General features: G+C 39.4%; 1 protein-coding gene across 2 annotated transcripts in view; it reads left to right on the plus strand.

Moving 5' to 3' along the window:
* Nucleotides 1-23433, plus strand: part of LOC139444232 (N-acetylgalactosaminyltransferase 7-like) — a 38728-nt gene continuing 15295 nt past the window's right edge. The window contains exons 1-7 of one of the 2 annotated variants that reach the window (XM_071225155.1): nt 1-33; nt 491-541; nt 7078-7306; nt 16463-16661; nt 17923-18061; nt 19907-20073; nt 22725-22932. In XM_071225155.1, coding sequence (XP_071081256.1) covers nt 534-541; nt 7078-7306; nt 16463-16661; nt 17923-18061; nt 19907-20073; nt 22725-22932 — 950 coding nt within the window. In that variant the 5' untranslated portion in view covers nt 1-33; nt 491-533. Of the gene's footprint in view, nt 34-249; nt 542-7077; nt 7307-16462; nt 16662-17922; nt 18062-19906; nt 20074-22724; nt 22933-23433 lie in introns of those variants that run through there. The other variant, XM_071225154.1, reaches the window with a different exon arrangement.

Genomic DNA, 23433 nt, shown 5'->3' on the forward strand with positions numbered 1-23433 from the left:
CTGCTTTTCCGGCCAAATTCGCCACATCGTACGGTAAGAACTTTTACGAGCAATAACACTGTAATGCAACGAAATATGATTCTGTGCAAATAAAGCATGTGCTATGCGTTGATTATTTACACTGACGTAGCTCAATATACCAAAACAGACGATTCCATGCGTAGTCTCTCATAAGCAAATGGTAAAATGACACTTGTCACTTGGAGATAAGACAGCGATCATCGAGGGACGACAAGACAATAGATAACGGGAAGAACTGTTAATATGTAGGATTTCTGGAAAAGCACGTCTGTTCATGTCATCGCGAGGAAAATCAATAGCTACACCTGGTAACGAAACACCTATTGTGCTAACTGAGATGATGCTATCTGTAATATGCTAGTTGACACAGACGAACATTCCCTTTCACTGTCCCGGTGCGGGTCGTATATTATTGTCCATTGCGTGCTACAACCAACCCTTGCCAACAGGCGTGTACATTTCTCTGCAGGAATTCAAGCTGATGAACAATTAATGGTTGTCATATTTAGACTATGAAAAGGTATTTTCTTTGCTTTTCTTAGCTGAATGTTGAAAAATTAATATGGTTAGTAATCATTTGTATGTGTAGTGTGCATCGTAGTTTTTATATTTGAATGCTAAAATTATAACTGCATAATTTATGTCCATAGTATTTCCTCTTAGAAATCTGTAAATATTTGCAATCTGCAATTTTCACAACTATTCTGAAGTCTGACAATGTCTGAGTCTACCTAGAATGTGTGCCAGATTTTGCAGTGGTTCAAACTATGATATAGTAAAAACACTTGCAAGCATGTTTGTTCACATAAAAGTCAACTAAAATAATGCTGACGAATAAGTTTGTGCCATAAAACTCAAACATGTTTGGCACCAACCTTATATGTCATAATCATGAACATATTGTACCATTAACTGCACCTGTGTTTACTTTGAAATTTACTTTTCTGTTTTCTTATCATGCTTATCATAACACCTCTTTTATATGCTATCTAATAAGCCTAAATCTTTTTGATAATTTGCACTTTCCTTAAACATGTTAAATGAATATACCTATGAAAAAGTATTAAGCGGTTTAATTTGTAGACAACCAGTTTATTCAGTATTCAGCAATAAAATATAAGATGCCTGAGGTGGGATTCGAACCTCAAGCGTATTGATCTGAGGTTGGAAGCCTATTCTACCTGACCAAAGAGGTTAACCCTGTTACCAAATTGATGAGGTATTACAAAGTTAGACAATAATTGCTATTTCAAAAGAGTTAAAGTGGTAGTCAACACAGCATTTTACTTGTCTCTGACTAGCAGACAGGAAATGTTAATTTCATCATGTTCATCCCTAGGTAAGGATGTCATTGTCATCTCCACATCCTCCTTCATCATCAAAAAATGATATTCAGTTGCTTTCCCACTTTCCCACATGTTGCAGTCAAGCACCCTCTCATTTCTATTCTCTTTATTAAGAGTGGAAATAAAACAAGTGGAAATAAACATATGTTATGATTTGTATTTGATATTTTTTCAATATTTTTTCAAAGACCAAATAAACAGTGGTGAGCATGTATTTCTCTGTTGAAGACAATAAATAGAGGATATTTCATGTGTCCGTGAAGTATCATGTTTCTTTCATTAAGTGACGAGGGAAACATGATGATGTAAGAAACATGATCATGATGATATTTCACAAGACACATGGAATATCCTATTTATTGTATACCGGTACTTTTTGTGTAGTCTCTTCTGGAAAATGAAATTATTTAATTACAAATGTGAAACCTTGAAACGTAAGTTCTCCCTACCTGACACGCAGGGACATTTCACTATCCCTTTTTATTGCAACTTAAAAAGTAGTTCTGGCTTTGCAAAATCTTAATAGATATAAACAAAAGTAACAAAATATATTTAGGGTCTCAAATTCGTTATCATACATTGGGATTTGATTATACACAAAAACTATTTTAATGTTTTTTTAGTGTGAAATCTTTGAGACTGCTGTTTGAAGCGAGAGAGTACACACTGGTCAAGTAATAAAAATGACGTTTTGCGAAACAAACTGTCTGGATTGACAAGTTAAATGAGAAATTTACAGTTTATAACAAAACATTTTCAAGAGAATAACAAATGACAAGGAGTGACATTAATTCCATAAAAGACCATCTGTAATTATTTGCCTTGTCAATGTAGAATGTAAAAAGGAAGTCACCAGTATGTGTCCGGGCTAGACTTTTACGATAAACATGATAAGGGGGAAACAATTTGCGGGGAGGTAACTCTTGTACGACAATAGTTCCGGCCATGTGTTATTTTCACAGCAATGAAAATATCACTTTTCTCGACTTCGGAAAATTCAGTCTTTCACACTGAAGTATGTAATTATCATGATTATAGTTAATATCTTCATGATGTGATTGGTGTCATGACAATCAACATGGTTGCGAACCTGTTTCTCACGTTGGTGTTATGTTGGAATGATCTGCACAAAATAAGTGATTGTTAAGACCAATAAAGTCACACATCTACACTATTAATGATTACTAAGCATATTTCTTTTCTTCCATGCTATTCCATGGTCTCTATCATGTCTATTGTTGTTCTATGTCTTAACCGTGGTGACACTGTCTGTGTGTGTGTATCCGTAAACTTTTTCACTTTTATTCCTCAACATGCAATTATTGTCAAAAGGTGGCTATCAAATTTTTCATTTTTTTAATAAGGTCATCTGTTTAAAAGGGTTGCTGACATTGGATAAAGTGAACTCGTGAACACGACAGCTTTGACACCCTCTTCATGACAAAAACTGTAATTTGCTGAATGATACACTTATTTAGGCATAGTGTTGCTAAGAAAATTGGGTAATGATGACAGTAATCATGATAATGACTTATTCAATTAGTTTAAAAAGCATTTTCTGGGTTCGAGTTTCTTGTTCACAATGTCCACTGGAAAGATTCCAAAGGTCTCATTTCTTTACATTTACCATTTTAACCAAAGATTTTGATTCTATTAACATGATTAATGTTGTGTATTTTGTGAAATGGCATGTAAATGAAAATGGCCATAACTCATCTACTGGTTATTGCCTGCACCCCGTGATCTTGGTCTGAAGTTGTGTTCATCGTAAGAGGTGACTAACAGGATCGGGTGGTCAAGCTTGCTGAGAAGGTTGATCCTGTTGCTGCATGCTCATACTCAAAATTGCATGGACCGATCATGTTCCTGGCATTAGTCAGTAGTCACTATCTTGTCTTGTTCATACTCCATTATTTACACTTCAGAAATATTGCTGAATGTGGTGTTAAACAATACCCAATCAATCATTATTGCCTGCGTCTGTGACCAGAGCTGAAAGTGTGTAGTCACATCACTGTGTTCCACATGCTCCAAGGACCAGTTGTAAAAAAACATGATCATACTAGTAGTTGAAGGTTGGAAACAGTATCATCAGAGATAAATGGCATACATTCTTCCCTCAGGCAATATGTACTGAAACTCAACTGAAGCCAGACCTTTTCTACATTAGCTCGTTCCGTCTGGCCGCAGGGTGTGGCTGGGTAACACTACCATTGTCACAACACTACCTGCTTTATGGTCTGGTGTAGCATAAGGGTGAAACGATACATCGATGTACCGGTGCATCATGAATTTACATGCTATGATACCATACACTATAAGTTTTATTTCTGTACCAATACAAGACGATACGCTTGCTTAAATAATTACTTACTTGTTTAATGACAATAAGCGTTTTTGTCAGTCAAATATCGCAAAGTAGCCACAATGAACAGGTGACTACAGCTAGCTTTATCTTCTGAACCTGCTCTGAAATATTTTTCAATGTTAATAGTTGAGAGGTTTACACGCGATTTGATGTAAATATTCATATCGCAATAGGTTCCGTATGGTGACCTAAGTGTCGTGATACATATTGTATTGTGACCTTGCTGTATCGTTTCACCCCTAAGTAGAACATGTTGAACGGACAATGATTTTGCTGGAGACATAAATCATTTTCTCAATGGCATTAGGACTTTATCATGATTTTTCCACGTTTTGATTGGGCATGTCATAACCAAATTTAACACAATCTTTAGCATGTTAAGGAATCTGAGATATCACGTACCGGTGTATTGGATGATAGTCAGTAAATATCCTGGTAAACAACTTATTTAGACTCTGATTTCAGTAGATGTCTGATTAAAAGTTGAGTAGTTGACAGTATTAATCATATCATTATGAACCCGTGAAGATCTGGGGTAGAATAGGTTTCCAGCAATGCATGCTTACCCTAACACTAACACTAACAGGCGACTATGCTTGTAGTAAGAACGGGATTGGGTGATCAGTCTCGCAGACTTGGTTGATGCATGTCATCATATCCCAGTTGCGTTGATTATATTCTTATGACATCAATCACTAGATTGTCATGTCCAGATTATTTACAGACGGCAATCATATAGCTGGAATATTGCAAATCTTCCAATTGGCATTGAACCCGTGAAAATCCGGCTAGAGAATACGTCTTCAGCAATCAATGCTTGCTGTGAAAGGCAACTATGCTGGTCATAAGAGGCAACAAACAAGATCGGGTGGTCAGGCTAACTGACTTGGTTGATGCATGTCACCGTATCCCAAATGCATAGATTGATGCTCATGATATCAATCACTGGATTGTCTGGTCCAGACTCAATTATTTACAGATGGCCATCATGAATATTGCTGAGTGCAGTGTTAAACGGCAAACAAGCAAGCTTTAGCATTGTGTTAAAACCTTTGTAAGCATGGTATTGCATGATACAGTATAGAACACCAGCTCAGCCTTGGGTTTGTGCTGAGGCTAAGCATGCTAATTCAATTGGAAAAACAAATACTTCTGACCAATATTGTTCTTGTATCAGTAATATTATAATTTCACCATGTTCTACCAGACATAATCTGATAATGGCATTTATAAATGTGATCACTTTCAGGCACCTGTTGATTGTCCGTGTTGTTACCATGGTTACCTAGGTGCTTATGATGTAGTGTTCATAATTATGTTGGGTGCTGGAGTCCTTGGGGTCTTCTCAAATGGTATTTGAATTTCATGACCCCCTAAATCTTTAACTCTTTCACAAGGAGCCATACTTAATTTCGAACACTGCTAATGAGGTCTATGCTTACATTGTGATGTGTTATTGAGCTGTTGGGTTGTGTCTTGTGTGCATTAGATATTCAGAATACACACAATGTGTGCACATGTTTTAGGATGGCGGTGTACATAACTACCAGTCTTGCCCTGAGCTGTGTCTGTCAAACCCTTCATGTCAACAGGCTTACTATGATCAATATGTCAGTGAATGTACTGAGTATGCACAGTGCCCTTCACTTCATGTATAGACATCAGTGTTCGAAATTAGAGGGGATCCTCCAATTTGCTTCCGTGGTATTTGAAACCCAAACTTTTTAACGCTGTGGTTGTCAGTGTCATATTCTTGAGAAGGAACCCTGACCACTCTTGACTTTTGGTTTAGTTTTGAACACTTGAATTTACATCATGATTTGTGGAGTACATGGGACTGAGGGCTTCTCATGCTACACGTTTAGTGATTGTTATGATTATTCTGTAAGCAGTATTATGGATGTTATCATGTCTATCGGGCGCAAGGGTGGCCCGGTTGTCTAAGGTGCTGCGATTCGCTGTTGCATCCCTTGGACATTACAGAAACACGATTGTGGGTTTGAATCCTGGTTCGACCTGATTATGTTTCTATAGGTTTGTCAGCACCATACCTTTGCTTGTCGGTTTCACTAAAGTGGTAAATGTCTGAGACCTGCATCACTACAGGCTTGCCTCCTATATTAACATGATTAAGCTGACATACCGTGATATAACTGGAATAATGTTAAAAGCAGCGTTGAACCCAACTCACTCACTCACTCACTATTGTGTTTATCATTAACTAATCAACAGCAGTGACCTTGGTGACTAAGGTAACACAAACGTTTGGGTCCTTTCTTCATGTTTTTTTATCTTCATAAAGAGAAGGGTGCTAACCTTATAATTATATAGTTTCTAACACTTTTTAAATTGAATCATTCAGCTGGGCTCTTAAATATGCTGTTGCTAGCTGTAAGTGAACGCAACATATACATCTATAAGGTATTTCATATACAGTCAAACACTATTGTGTCAAACTTTGATGTGTTGAACTTACAGTTATCTCGAACAAGAAGCTTGGTCCCTGTGAATTCCTTCTTTATTATGATTTTCGGTTGTGTCTAATACCTTGGACAACTAGAGTTATTTAGGTAGGTCCCTTCATCTTTGACACAACAGTGTTTGAGTGTTTATGCTTGTGTACTGTACAGTACAACGATGCTGTGAATATGGTGAGTTCCTCACAATTTTAGTTACAGCAACAGTTTAGTTTCAAAAGCTCTCCTCTTGATCATATGCGAAATATGTAACTTAAGTATGCTATTTTTAAAGAAATTATTTTCATTGTGTCATGGTTAGTCAATGTTATTGATATTTTATTTATGATTATTATGATTACTGATGATTGTTTGCTGTTGTTGATATAGCATCAAATTCTGTATGTGCCATGCTAGCCGACCATGTCGATTATGCTCCGATTATTGCAATAAATATTGATGTGATATGTGCATGTTATGTGCGGTAGTAGATATGGTAAAGTTGCATTCCTGTTTTCTTTGGCCTTTGTAACCATGGTAACTGTCACGAATTGACAAGTCTGTTTCTTGGATTATTTTCCTAGTTGGCTTTGTTAGTTTAGCTAAGTATGACTGCCATGACCATATACATTGATATAGCCATGATTCATGACACAGACACAGTGAGTTGTTTGTACACGTGGCACAGGTATGTATACACCTTGTGAACACATAAAGTCATATGGTGAACAATGTTAAAGTGACGTGTGAATATCTGGGTTGGAACTTGGAATAGGTCTTCAGCAACCCGTGCTTGCCTTAAGATGTGACTGCTTGTAAGAGGCCACTAATGTGATCTGGTGGTCAGTATTGGTTCTTATAACCTTGGAAACAATATTATTTTCAGGGCAAATAGAAGAGGAGTCTCTTCGCACCAGTTTGGTAGTGGAGATCCGGCTGCTGCTACTGCGGGTGAAGATAAGAGTTTCCCAATGAGGGTTTACTGTCGGAGGAAGCTGCTCCTGAAGCTGGGGCTGGCTGTCACAGCCCTGCTACTGGTGGGGCCTTACCTCTTCCACCTGTTTGATGATAACAAGGGTGTGGCCAGGAGACAGGACAAGTTTGTGCATGAAATGGTGAGTGTTTGACTTCGAAATATGTACGTCTTACTTGATCTAAATTTATCATCATGATCATTTCAGAAACTAAAATGTTTAGTCCACTTGTCCTTATAACATGTATAATGAGAACATATAGCAACACCCTTAAAAATGGCAAATTTCTACTAGCCCTTGATACCCTAGTCCCTAGCTTTTGGGAAGTTTGGCAGTGACAATTTCTAACACTCTCATTTCATCTTTATTTTCTTGTTGAAACTGCAGCAATTTTCTCTTCTTGGTTGTAGCAGGCAGTCACTGAGTACAAAACGTTCTACATTTAATTTCGGAATACAACATTCCAAAAATTGTTTACGTAGGAGGTAAAACTTTGTGTGATTGAACTGTTGAACTAGCCTGTAGATGTCTGCATTCCACTCGGCATTCTAACGCCTTGAACATGGTGACACACTTGCCACAGGGTCACCTCCAGTCGACATGCTAGCTCCTTGAACATGGTGACACACTGGCCACAGGGTCACCTCCAGTCAACATGCTAGCCCCTTGAACATGGTGACACACTGGTTATAGGTTCACCTCCAGTCAACATGCTAGCCCCTTGAACATGGTGACACACTGGCCACAGGGTCACCTCCAGTCAACATGCTAGCCCCTTGAACATGGTGACACACTGGTTATAGGTTCACCTCCAGTCAACATGCTAGCCCCTTGAACATGGTGACACACTGGCCACAGGGTCACCTCCAGTAGACATGGTAGCCCCTTGAACATGTGACACACTGGCCACAGGGTCACCTCCAGTAGACAAGCTAGCCCCTTGGACGTGGTGACACTGGCCACAGGGTCACCTCCAGTCGACATGCTAGCCCCTTGAACATGGGGACACAATGGCCACAGGGTCACCTCCAGTAGACATGGTAGCTCCTTGAACATGGTGACACACTGGCCACAGGGTCACCTCCAGTAGACATGCTAGCTCCTTGAACATGGTGACACACTTGCCACAGGGTCACATTACTCTCTCATCACTTAGGCAGCCCTGTGATGTCCTAGTCCAGTAGACAAGCTAGCTCCATGAACATGGGGACACACTGGCCACAGGGTCACCTCCGGTAGACAAGTTAGCTCCTTGAACATGGTGACACACTGGCCACAGGGTCACATTACTCTCTCATCACTTAGGCAGCCCTGTGATGTCCTAGTCCAGTAGACAAGCTAGCCCCTTGAACATGGTGACACACTGGCCACAGGGTCACCTCCAGTAGACAAGCTAGCCCCTTGAACATGGTGACACAATGGCCACAGGGTCACCTCCAGTCGCCATGCTAGCCCCTTGAACATGGTGACACACTGGCCACAGGGTCACCTCCAGTCGACATGCTAGCCCCTTGAACATGGTGACACACTGGCCACAGGGTCACCTCCAGTAGACAAGCTAGCTCCTTGAACATGGTGACACTCTGGCCACAGGGTCACATTACTCTCTCATCACTTAGGCAGCCCTGTGATGTCCTAGTCCAGTAGACAAGCTAGCTCCTAGAACATGGTGACACACTGGCCACAGGGTCACCTCCAGTAGACAAGCTAGCTCCTAGAACATGGGGACACACTGGCCACAGGGTCACATTACTCTCTCATCACTTAGGCAGCCCTGTGATGTCCTAGTCCAGTAGACATGGTGAGTTGAGATGTTTCCTTGTACATGCTGAAGTGTCATTAGGTAAGATGTACCATGACCAAGGGGGCAATCAAATCATGTTTAAACCTTATGCTCTCTAGATGTAAAGGATCATTAAAATTTACTTTCACTTGGTTATTTTCCTGGACCAAAAGTCGTCTTAGAACTACAAGGATATATCTAGGATTCAAAAGTCCTGTGGCCATGTTGGAAGGCCAGTTGTGAAACTTCAGGATTTTTCTTAGATCCTATGTTCCTAACTTCAGTGAAATTCAACATTGTATTTTTACATTGTATTTCAACATTGCACACAATACGGTTATCATTTGTAAAGCATCTGTTAATTATTGTAGAAGCTTCTCGCCTCCTTACCATGTTCAGCATGTTTCCTGGCCCGGTGACCATTGTAGTTCAAGTCACCTCCACACAGCCATTGGGACTCAAACCGCCCATGTGGCAGCCCATGCGAAAGCTGATGTAGTTTTTCATTAAATGTCCGTTTTTTTATATTGATGCATTCACTGTTGTTAATTGTGAACATGGTGAAAGATGCTTGGGATTTTAATATTGTCTTGATGCCAGTTTGCAATGCAGCTTTACCTAATCATGTCAATGAAAACATTTTTAGGAATCTACATACATAAAGTACCTGATATAAAAAAACAAGATTGATCGAGCAAGTTTAATGTACATACATTTCTCATCTTTCCTTTCTGTCATTGAATTTTAGTAGGGATTCATGTAAATCTATAGAAGTGGGTGATCTATATTGTGATAACTTGTGCCCAATCCTTTTCCAGAGAATTGAATATATTTGTGCTAAAACAAATCCATAACATTAGTTATATCTATAATCATAATCATATCATAATTTGGGATTTTTTTATTCATTTGTGAATTTGTGACCCCAGGTCTAGATAAATCCCTGTGTTGTGACCATACATTATATGCCTATGGTAAGGTATTGGATCAGATACTGTTATCCTTCAATTTACATGATTGAACAATATTCTTTTCTTAGCTTTGTTATCGTTTGATAGAACATTATATAATGAGTGTTGAGAAAACTATTGCAGAGTTCGTACAGGTTTGAAAATCCTTGAATTTTAAGGTCCTCTTGAAAAGCCTTGATTTAGCACCAACTTTGAAAAGCCTTGGAAATCACCAAAGTAGCTTGAAGAGCCTTGAATATTTACAAAATGACATATACTTGTTAATCAAAGTATTAGAGCACTTAAAAATATGTAGCAAAGATGTTTAAGTGAGATTTATCACAGTGATAGATTTGTGTGACAGAGACACTGAAGATTTCATGACAGACTTAATAATTTATCTTTTGATTGGTAAAATATAAATCTTTTTGGAAAATGTGCAATGATACTGCTTTTTAGGTCTTACAACTACATAATATGCTACATTTAATAAAATATTGACATACTAAGGCCTATAACCAAAATATAAAATCCTTGAAAACGATTGCAGCCTTGAAGCCATGAAAAGGGCTTGAATTTTAGTGTTCAATATCTGAATGAACCTTGCAATGTGTTTCCCCTGTATCTATGTGTACTATGTTTCTGGTGCACACCAGTGAACTGCTTTCATGTCCTCTACCACAAACAGGCACCATGAACAGATTTAGTCCACCCTAGTATGGATTGAAGGAACATGACAGAACATCTTTTTGAAAAAAGATTCAATCTCATTAAAATGAGATCTTAGTTCTCGCTACCGATATACAAAGATCAATATAGGACATCCCATTACAAGTATTGTCAAAACAATCTTTCGCAAACCAATGAAATGACTAATGAAGTTAAAATTCTCAAGGTTCAACTGGTGACTTGCATTCCAGACTAAGCTTTGAAAACCATTTTGACAAAGTTCTTGATTAAAAACTTGAAAACTGAATAAAAACATTCTGGTATGTCTAATAGATGGCCGAGATCTGGGATGTCCTCAGATCTTTGTTTAGTGTAGCAAGAACTAAGATCTGATTTTAGTTTTTAGATCTGAACTGATTTGATTTTTTTCTGATAAATATCAATACATCCACCATGTATATGAAGTTTTATTGTGTCCAGCATTATGTGCAGTGATTTCAGATTACAGTATTCTATTGTACAGGACTAAAGTACTCACGGAAATGAAAAAACACTGTTTTTTCGACCTCAGATCTTAAATAAATGCAGTTAATATGCAAAATATGTAAATATTCAAACAACTAAATTAGTACTAATTGGGCCGTGGCACAAATACAGCTTATCAAATGTTTTTATGCCTTTTTACACGTAAAAGTGTGTAAAAATGTGAATAAAACAGACTATTGTGAAACAGGGCATAACCAGGTGTAAGTAGATCAAGGTGACCTATGCACCTTGACGACAGGTGAGAACAGGTGCATAATGCCTTAGTCTGTTTCTGCTATGTCAATTTGGACTTAGTTTTATTTTTGAATGTTGAAAGTGCCGACAAATTACCTCCTGTTAAGCACATTTTGTATTGTTCACTGAGATCAAACTAGCAAATCCAGACTAGTACTTTTCGAGTTGTTTTGTCATTTCGTATTTACAGCTACGTAACACTTTGTGTCAATTTTTAAATTGAGAAAAACAGGTTTTTTTCATTTTCGTGAGTACTTTAGTTCTCCTACTTGCTATTGATCAACCTTGGTGTGGGAATGAATGCATTGTGTAGGTGTGAATGGAGGTATGTAGCCACAGCATTGACTGGACAACAGCTTGTATCGGCTCCAGATGTTGCCAACAGGTGAAGCGGTGACAAGAAGCAACTTCATCAATTTGATACTATGGAAGGTCGTGATATCAGTCATGTTGAAAGTGACATGCTGACTTTTGTCATTATGGTGATAAGGAGCTGATCTGATCAGATCCATGCACTGAACATTATAACCCTAGCTGTTTTTATTTAAACATTTGTGTGACCTATGACTTGATAACTCCTTAATGGACTTTTTTCAAAGTTAGGGAACAGTTTCCATATAGTTTCCATATAGTTTCCTGATAGAAGAGATGCCCTGCAAAGTTTGATTTTCATATGTGTAATTTCTAAAAACAATCTTGTTTTTCATGTGTGTTTTCTGAAAAATATGATGTTTTTCATGTTTTGAACTATGAAATATGTTGGAGTCGTGGTCACGGTATTCTTGAGGCCTGCTCACTTTTTGCCTTGTTACCGGTTGTGTTGTGTATTATTTACTATTAAGCATGTGGAGGTCAGGAGTCCTTGTGCTATGGGATAATGTGTCACAGGTGGGGTATACAGAGGGTTTTTACAGTGGGGTTTTACAAGCTGAACCTGAAAACTCTGCTTGTAAAATCTTGCGCACGTTGCTAGTGGCACATGTAACACATTTCGCATCAGCAGTTGACAAGACTTATTTTCAGTGAAATATCTGTGAGTGACAATTACATCTATCTGGTGACCGCGATCAGAATTTCAGAAGTGTAAACAGGGGGTGAATCGATACACAATACACAATGCATTTGTTTCTGTATCGATACAAGATAATACACTTGCTGAAATAAATAACTCACTATTCGTTTGATGACCCCTGGCCTCTTTGTCAGTCAGATATCGCAAAATGTCTTGTAATTAGTGTTTCAAGTTCACTACTAAAAATAGCCACAACAAACATGTGTCTACAGCTAGCCTTACCTTTTGAAACTGCTCTGAAATATTTATTGTCTAGAAGTTTCCATGCGATTTGACATAAATAAGCGTATTGCAATACATATTGTATCATGTGTGATCTATGTATGGTGATACGCATCCTTGCTGTATCATTTCAACACTAGTAAACAGGGTCAACTGTGATGTGACATGCATGGGACGTCATATCAGTCATTGTGACATCATGATATCAGTACATGCTTGCTGTAACAGGCGACTATGCTTGTCGTAAGAGGCGACTAAGGGGATCGGGTGGTCAGGCTTGCTGACTTGGTTGATGCATGTCATCGATCCCAATTGTGTGGATCGATGGGCATGATGTCAATCACTGGATTGTCTGGTCCAGACTCGATTATTTACAGACCGCTGTCATATAGCTGGAATATTGCTGAGTGCTGAGTTAAGCAACAAGCAAACAAACGAATAGGCCGGTCAACTGACAAGACAGTGACTGGCCAATCATATGGCTATATTATTAACAGGTAATGGTAAATGATTTCCTGACCCAATGAAATCACCTCTCAAACATGTTGACTATTGAAGTAGAAACTTTGCATGGATGATCCCAGCAATGGTGTCTCTAAAAAGATTGCTGACAGCAGATTTGTTGCTATGGCCGCCATGGCAGCCATATTGAAATTGTCAATTTGTTATGACTCAACCATTTGTGCACATATAATTATCAAACAAAAAATTCATACTGTTATCATGGTTATTAATATTTACCGATTTTTTTGTAAATTGCACTTCAATTCTATCATGATATTTTCATTTGGGTTTGTAGTCTGCTGCAAATATTCCAGAAAAAATTCAGGTGAGCTACCGAGCCAGGTGGTTCTGTTATGGTATTGGAGCTTATCATGCTTACTCCCATGCAGTGTCATTATAAATCACTCCCCTTGCTCAAAGCAATCTGTTTGCCATATTGAAGCTACTGGTTGAGGGTGTTTCTTTTTTGAGCTAATCAATAGAACTTATAGTTCTAACTTATCAAAATGTTTGGTTATTTGTTGACTTCTGTACCAGTGTAAGCTCATGTGAATACTAGTGTTAATAGTAACAATAATCTGAATGATGCAGTAGCGATAGAAACTAACATATTTAGTCCACTAGTCCTTATAATGATAACGTATAGCAAAACCCTTAAAAAGGGCAAATTTCTACTGGTCCTTATGACATGTATGATACCTTAACTATTGGGCAGTTTGGCAAGGACGACAGGAATAGTGCCAATTTCTAACACTGATGCATGTCAAAAGTCATGTCATGGCTGCCATGGCAGCCATAGCAACAAGTCATGCCTGTTCGTTTCATGATTTTGACATGAATATGTTAAATGGTACGTAGCGATCTCTCTACACATCAATACCCCATATTGACTAAGTGGGTTCTATTCATGCTTCATCTATTCAACTACGTGTTCTATTCATGCCATTGTGTTCAATGCCGTGGTCTACAATAAACGCTTCAATATGTTATTATGTGTTGGAGAACAATGGAGGAAGAGTTTGTACACCTGCCATGTACACATGCCCGGCTCGGGTCAAGTTTAGCAGTTCGTGGCAACGTTTTACCATCTCGATTATCCAGTGTATTATTATGATTATGTCACCTTCTGTATTCAGTCTGATTGGATGGCCTAGCGCTAAAAATAGCCATCCAATAAACTAACTCTCACGAGTGAGCGGTGACATTACTCCAAAACGAAGCTATCAAGTCGAATGGGTCCAGGTTTCTTGTCAAAATAGAACAAGTAACTTCTAGCTATGAAGAATTTCTGCCAAATATATCAGCTTTAGCAGGGGTTTATTTACACATGCTCAGAGACTGATATACGTCCCCAAGAAAATGCAGCAAATGTCATTCAAAATTCCTAATTTGGAAGTAAAAACCAATTCATGTTACAATATATTAACATATAACTAATTTATTAATATATATTACTTATTATTTGGCTTTGTAGAAGTAACCTGGATTAACTTTTAACAAGACCAATAAATAGGAACAGGTTTTAATGCTTTATATTATGTTATTGCATTAAATGAAGTCTTAAAATACTTCAAAATTTAAGAAATTTATGAAAATATGAAATTCTAACAAATTCTAACAAATTTGCCTGCCACTTAGTTAAACTCCTAGTTAAATCCCTGGAGAAACTTAGAAATAATTCCCTGGAAGATTGGGTATCTTTACTGTTGGATGAGCTTACTTTTGGGATTGGTATACAATTTGCAATGTGTCTGTCCCATGCTTACTGGGTAATCTGTAATTGTCTGCCAACTGCATCACCTTGGGTGTCATCTTACATTTGACATAAGTACTGTGAAACCCTATCTGGCTCTATCGCTCATGCTGAGTGTGACTGTGCTGCAGTTTGTCCCAGCTGTTGCCTGTTCAAATACATCTGCTGTATGTTCACACACCGAGATGGGGATCGATGCTCCACACCTGCCTAAGCATAAGCCAGGCTGTCTGTTAGATAGCTTAAAATAACACATTATTGACAGAAATAGTATTTGTAACCTGCATATTGACAAAAATGATGTTATCCTTCATAAACCTGATAAATGCATGATGAACTATGACATACCTTTAAGATTAAAGATGCAAAGTGCATACATTGACAGTTCAAATTTGATGCTAACAAGTCATCATGTACTGATGATTGTACAAAAGAACATTTTCAGATGTTCAATTTTGCGGGTTGTATCTTGTGATGGAGCAAGTGGCTCCTTGTCATGAAGTTTGACAAAACTTCTTATTAACCAAAATGGGACCTGTGAAGATCCGGGTAAGAATAGGTCTTCAGCAATAAAATATAGCTGCAATAATGCTGAGAGCTGCATGCTGCGTTAAACAACAAACAAACCAAAAATGGGTGTTTATGAAAGTGAAATATCAATATGATTATAACAATATGATTATAACTATCTAGAATTTTTTTCAGCCCTTTTTTCCACTTAAAGACAATATCTTAATTGTCAAGCCTCCATCCTGGGAGCCCTGTGTTGATGTTGGTCTTCCTGAAGTAAAGCCTGTCCAACAGTATTGTAATCTGTGTGGTTTTGCCCTTGAGCATTGTGGAGGATGGTAACATTTTCACAATTAATACCCAATGTCAGTCCACACCTTATGCTGCTCTGTCACAACTCAATGTTGGTGGTAGTCAAGCTGTTAAAGCACTCGCTTGTCACGCTGAAGACCTGGGTTTGATGTCTGGTTTCCCCCACTGTGATTACTGGAATATTGCTAAAAGTGGCGTAACTCACTCACTCACTCACTCACTCACTCACTCACTCACTCACTCACTCACTCACTCACTCACTCACTCACTCACTCACTCACTCACTCACTCACTCACTCACTCACTCACTCACTCACTCACTCACTCACTCACTCACTCACTCACTCACTCACTCACTCACTCACTCACTCACTCACTCACTCACTCACTCACTCACTCACTCACTCACTCACTCACTCACTCACTCACTCACTCACTCACTCACTCACTCACTCACTCACTCACTCACTCACTCACTCACTCACTCACTCACTCACTCACTCACTCACTCACTCACTCACTCACTCACTCACTCACTCACTCACTCACTCACTCACTCACTCACTCACTCACTCACTCACTCACTCACTCACTCACTCACTCACTCACTCACTCACTCACTCACTCACTCACTCACTCACTCACTCACTCACTCACTCACTCACTCACTCACTCACTCACTCACTCACTCACTCACTCACTCACTCACTCACCCACCCACCTCACTCACTCCTATTTCCAGAACCAGAAGGACAGTAAACGTCAACATAAAAGTGACCATGCTGTACCCGACCTGAATCAAGACAATGTTATCCCCCAACCCCAGGTAGGAGAGGATGACAACCCTTTTGAACACAAGAATCTTGGACCTGTAGCTGTCATGAAGAAGGGAATTACAGGCAACTTTGAACCCAAGGAGCCTGAAGCCAAAAATACCCCAGGTTAGTAATGGATGTGGAAAAGTTACTCATGCAGACATTGTTTAAGGGCAGATCATTATGATAATCTTTAGGCATGATCATAGGAATGCCATATGTTCTTGAGGACATTTGTTTCCATGGTGATGGCCTAAGGATATGAAGAGAGTCTTTGCTGAATTGTGAGCGTGGCCTCCTTTATAGATGGTTTGCGTTTTAAGTGTGTGTGTGTGTGTGTGTGTGTGTGTGTGTGTGTGTGTGTGTGTGTGTGTGTGTGTGTGTGTGTGTGTGTGTGTGTGTGTGTGTGTGTGTGTGAGAGAGAGAGACAGACAGACAGACAGACACACAGAGTGAGAGGAGCTGACCAGTCCTTGATTTAGCCACACCAGAGAGCGTAACAACAACTACCGTCTTTCAGCATCTTTTGTTATGATTCGGACGGGTATTGAAACCCTGATGAACCCCTGACCTTCCGCCTCCGGGGATGCTCTACCACTACACCACATACGTGAATAAAAGAATACAACATTTGAAGTCATCTCGTGGTTTAAAAGAATTTCAAGTGAATAATTGCTTCTGTAAAATAGATTCAAAACTGCATGTCATCTTCATCATGAAAAGGATAATTTAGTCTTGTTTTTAGAGATGTGCCTTATGTTTTGTTTCCATATTGAAAAAAGACTTTCTCTTCCGTAAAACAGGTCTGGCAAAATATACAAGTGTTAATGCTACATTGGGGAGTAGTTGTGGACATGCACACTTTGCACACAATATTTTTTCGGGAAAATTATTTGGGACTATATTGTAATTGACTGGTAGGGATGGAATATTGCTTGCTGCATGAACAAGCACACATGCACTCATGGACACACACACATACCAACAGACACACACATGCACATCATGAAACCCCATTAACACACACACTAACACTCACCTTAACACACCAGCTCATCCACAACCCTCACTCGGCACATGGGGTCTAGTGGTAGACTGTCCGCCCAGAGAGTGGAAGGTCTGGGGTTCATAGAGATGGTACCTGTTACCCTGTCTGGCATTCAGCATTAAAAGGCTGACTGGTCGGCTTGGAGTCAATATGCTGTTTCTGAGTGGGGTATTTATGTTAAGCTGTGGCAGTGGGATAGCACTATAAAAACTGCATTAGTCCAGACTAGTACAAGCAGCCACACACACACACATGCATGCTTGTCACTATATATGTGCAATAATCTTGGATGCAATTCCATTTAACCTCACGTCACCTCACTCTGCACTCTGCTGCCAGGTGAGATGGGCGAGCCTGTATACACTACAATGGAAGAGCAGTCCAAAGCTGACCAGACTGTTCGAGAGTTCGGCTTCAACATGGTAGCCAGTGACAAGATTCCAATGGACAGAAGCATCCCGGACACCAGGATGGATGAGTAAGTCTCCTTTTGATCAGGGTCTGTTGCCTCATGTAATGGGGTGGTGGTGGGGTAGCCTTGTGGTTAAAGCGTTCGAAAACCCGGGTTTGATTTCCCACATGGGTACAATGTGTAAAGCCCATTTCTGGTGTTCCCTGCCATGATATTTCTGGAATATTGCTAAAAGCGGCATAAAACTGTACTCACTTATATAATGGGATTGATTACTATCAAAATCATTCCTTTTGTCTTTTAAGTTCTTTTCAAGTTGACATTTCTTGTTAAGCAGTAAGTCCCTTACTTCAAGAAAAATGCACATCCATGTGTTAATCATGTTAGTAAATGGAACAAGAAAGATTGCTGTTGACCATTTGTTCACCTCTGGATTTGGGCTCTGTTGTGTGACTTCTGTCAATGTCTGGAATACATTTGGATGTTCTAAGATTGTAGAATCAGGCTGAGTAATCTTGGTGAAAGATTCCTTTTGTTCTATATACGTCCTGCAGGAGCAAAGGCAAAGCAAATATATTGTCGCATTTTGTTACTTTAATATGACTATCATCATTCCAAACACAAGACAGAGAAAACTAGCTGAAACTTGACATTTGATGAAAAGGAACTATATTTGCTACCAACAGCCCCCATGCAAACATGGTGTCAACTTTAGGGGATGATTCTCTTCCTTTGCTACTATTGAGAGGTGGGCAGAGGAGTTCAGTAAGTGAAGTGAGACCTTCAAAGGTGACCAGGAAGACCTTCAAATGCCCCGAATAAGGAAAATAGTGATTGAAATACATGATATGATTCTGGATGATCAACGACTCACATAGCCAGTGAAGAGTTGAGAACAATCTGAGGAAAGAATGGGGCTTGATAAAGGTATCAGAAATGCCCCCGGTTCATCTTCTCTCGTGAGAGTCTAGGCTGTTTTTGAAGCAGTCCCAGCTGAGTTTGTTGAGAGATTTGTAACCATGGATGAGTCTTGGGTTCACCGCTATCGAAGCAGTGGAAATGTCACTTCATCTGGCAAAGGATTCCTGCTTGCAGACAAATCCTGAAAGGTTATAGGCCAACTGTTTAATACATGAGAATACCATGGCTAAATTTCATGGAAAACTCATTGAGGTGTGGTGTTCCACCAGGAAAATGCGCCTGTGTGCAGGTCTGTTGTCACCATGGCTGCAATGCATGACTGTGGCTTTGAACTCACTGAACATCTGCCATATTCACTGTCAGATGTCCATGTCTTCCTGAACTTGAAGAAAGAACTATCTGAGAAGCATAATGCAAATGAGGATGGCCTCATTTCTGCCATGCTGGACTTTTTGCACCACAAGGAGTAAGCCTTCTACACAAGTGGGTACTCAGCATCTTTGGCAGAAGTGTGGACCTCAAATTGGATTATGTCGAAAAGTCATTATCAACCAACTCCGTCAACAGGCTCCAGACTAGTTAGGCCCAGAACCTTTTCAGCCACCCCTCGTAACTTGAACAATAAACAGAAGTCAAGTGACTTAAACGGGACTATACCTAGCCTTGCTTTTGCTGACTGCTGTTGAAAGTTACATGTTCTTCTTTTATGTTACAATAGGAATCCTTAATATTTGTTTGTTATAATATCAACTATTTTATTTTAAAAACATATACATAGCATCATAATAATCAAATCATTTCTTTCCTAATGAACAAACATGATGAAACAAAGACAATGACAATTTCAAGAAAGAAATTCTGACTTCTAAATCTAACGTGTCTAAATGCAGTCATGTCAAGTTTCATGTGAGTTGAGTGTTCCCATGTAAGAGTACCAACATCCTGTTTAACACATATTAATTCCTACATTCCTGTGCTTGCTATGTACAGATGCAAGTACTGGCACTACCCTACAGACTTGCCCACGGTCAGTGTGATCCTTGTGTTCCACAACGAAGGCTGGTCCACGCTGGTCCGCACTGTGCACAGCGTCATCGACACCTCCCCGCCTCATCTGCTCAAGGAGGTTGTCATGGTAGACGACTACAGCGACAAGGGTTTGTAGCCGTTTTCATTACCTTTACCCAGTGGGGAATGCAGAACAGACAATATTTGTCGTAAAATGTCGTTTAAATTGAAACGAGTAGTCGGGCTTGGGGACAGCATGCTACATGTGCTATGGCACCCAGATGCCATTAGACGTTAATCATAAAATCAAGCTGTTTGTCTGGTCCTTAATATAGCTGGAATACTGCAGTGTGTGGCAATGACATTCATTCACTTGATTACCTATTACCTGCTAAGTTCACCAGATGTGACCTCCCAATCTATAAATTCACCAGATGTGACCTCCCAATCTATAAATTCACCAGATGTGACCTCCCAATCTATATATTCACCAGATGTGACCTCCCAATCTATATAATCACCTGATCTTACCTCTCAATCTATATATATTCACCAGATGTGACCCTTCAATCTATATAATCACCTGATCTTACCTCCCAATCTATGAATTCACCTGACACCACTTCCCAATATCTAAATTCAGCTGATGCGACCTCACAACCTCCCAATCTATATATTCACCTGATGTGACCTTCCAATCTATAAATTCACCTAATGCCACTTTCCAATCTATAAATTCGCCAAATGTGATCTCGCGACCTCCCAATCTATAAATTCACCTGATGCGACCTTGCAACCTCGTGACCTCCCAATCTATAAATTCACCAGATGTGACCTCCCAATCTATAAATTCACCAGATGTGACCTCCCAATCTATATATTCACCAGATGTGACCTCCCAATCTATATAATCACCTGATCTTACCTCTCAATCTATATATATTCACCAGATGTGACCCTTCAATCTATATAATCACCTGATCTTACCTCCCAATCTATGAATTCACCTGACACCACTTCCCAATATCTAAATTCAGCTGATGCGACCTCACAACCTCCCAATCTATATATTCACCTGATGTGACCTTCCAATCTATAAATTCACCTAATGCCACTTTCCAATCTATAAATTCGCCAAATGTGATCTCGCGACCTCCCAATCTATAAATTCACCTGATGCGACCTTGCAACCTCGTGACCTCCCAATCTATATATTCACCTGATGTGACCTTCCAATCTATAAATTCTCTAGATGAGATATCCCAATCTATATATTCACCTGATGTGACCTTTAAATCTATAAATTCACCTGATGCCACTTTCCAATCTATAAATTCACCAGATGCGACCTTGCGACCTCCCAATCTATATATTCATCTGATGTGACCTTCCAATCTATAATTTCACCTGATGCAAATTTGCGACCTCCCATTCTATATATTCACCTGATGTGACCTTCTAATCTATAAATTCACCTGATGCGACCTCGCGACCTCCCAATCTATATATTCACCTGATGTGACCTCCAAATCTATATACTCACCTGATGTGACCTTCCAATCTATAAATTCTCTAGATGAGATATCCCAATCTATATGTTCACCTGATGTGACCTTTAAATCTGTAAATTCACCTGATGCCACTTTCCAATCTATAAATTCACCAGATGCGACCTTGCGACCTCCCAATCTATATATTCACCTGATGTGACCTTCCAATCTATAATTTCACCTGATGCAAATTTGCGACCTCCCAATCTATATATTCACCTGATGTGACCTTCTAATCTATAAATTCACCTGATGCGACCTCGCGACCTCCCAATCTATATATTCACCTGATGTGACCTCCCAATCTATATATTCACCTGATGTGACCTTCCAATCTATAAATTCTCTAGATGAGATATCCCAATCTATATGTTCACCTGATGTGACCTTTAAATCTGTAAATTCACCTGATGCCACTTTCCAATCTATAAATTCACCAGATGCGACCTTGCGACCTCCCAATCTATATATTCACCTGATGTGACCTTCCAATCTATAATTTCACCTGATGCAAATTTGCGACCTCCCAATCTATATATTCACCTGATGTGACCTTCTAATCTATAAATTCACCTGATGCGACCTCGCAACCTCCCAATCTATATATTCACCTGATGTGACCTCCCAATCTATATATTCACCTGATGTGACCTCCCAATCTATAATTCACCTGATTCAATGTCCAAATAACAAAATTCACCTGATGCAACTTCCTATCAGGATCTTCATGCAGAGAGGTGACAGGGTTTTACCTTCACTTGACCCCAATAATTAATTTGAATGATCCCTGCAGGGAATATGAGGGTCCTGTAAAATAATGAATGTGGCGTAGTGTACTGTATGTTTGTATAGTTACTTTAGCGCCTAGAATGGATCAGTGATCATGTGGACAGTGGTCACAATTGATGGATGAAAGAACAGACACCCATAACTGTTCTTGATGCTCTGTAGGTACAATAAATAAATTTGTGCTTCCCTTGGGACGCAGTATATTTTTTTCTGCATCCACTCTGTACATTTGTGCATACTGGACGCATATTTCTGCATTGCGTAAAACCTTAATATCAGAGTAATAGGTCTGATTTGATTGAGATTGAATTGAATGCAACTTTCGCGGTTTTTCTTTTGTTCGCTGTAATAGTCACCAAAATGATACACAAGTATGTACAGTGTATTAGTGACAACTTCAGCCTGTAATATTGTTAAAACTTACTTTTGCTGCAAGCTGACCTCATCCTTATGTTCTCCAGAGCATCTGAAGGGCAAACTGGAGGACTATGTGAAGCAGTTCAATGGTAAGGTGAAGCTGTACAGGAATGAGGACAGAGAGGGGCTGATCCGAACTCGGACCCGAGGGGCGGAGCTGTCCACTGGGGACGTCATTCTCTTCCTGGACGCCCACTGCGAGTGTAACAGAAACTGGCTGGTTCCCCTACTGACACGTATCAGGCATGACAGGTCAGTGTTCTTCGGTATACACGATCATGGATATCAGATGTGTTGATCACTGCATTTAGCAGGGCATTGGTGGTCCACTGGTGGTCCATTGGTGGTCCACTGGTGATCCATTGGTGGTCCATTGGAGGTCCATTGGAGGTCCATTGGTGGTCCATTAGAGGTCCATTGGTGGTCCACTAGTGGTCCACTGTTGGTCCATTGGTGCAAAGTTGACTTCACCAGTCCCTAATAGAATTGAATAAATTATTGCTGATATTGTCAAATTTGGCCGTTTTCCTCCCTGTTGCTACTGAAGAAACCCCGATCTGATGTTGTGATCTTAGCTATTCATGACAAAGCAGGTTTGAATTTCAACTGTAAAACTGAGTTTTATGAAGCATAATTTATGTTTGGTTGATAAGTAGATATCAATTGTTGCATACTGTCCACAATACCATCAGCATTTTTAAATTCTAATTGACACAGTACAATTATAGGGCAAACAATTGTAATACATCGATA

This window comes from Haliotis cracherodii, unplaced genomic scaffold (assembly GCF_022045235.1).
Source record: "Haliotis cracherodii isolate W230 unplaced genomic scaffold, xgHalCrac1.p SCAF_5, whole genome shotgun sequence".
NCBI classification, from domain to species: domain Eukaryota; kingdom Metazoa; phylum Mollusca; class Gastropoda; order Lepetellida; family Haliotidae; genus Haliotis; species Haliotis cracherodii.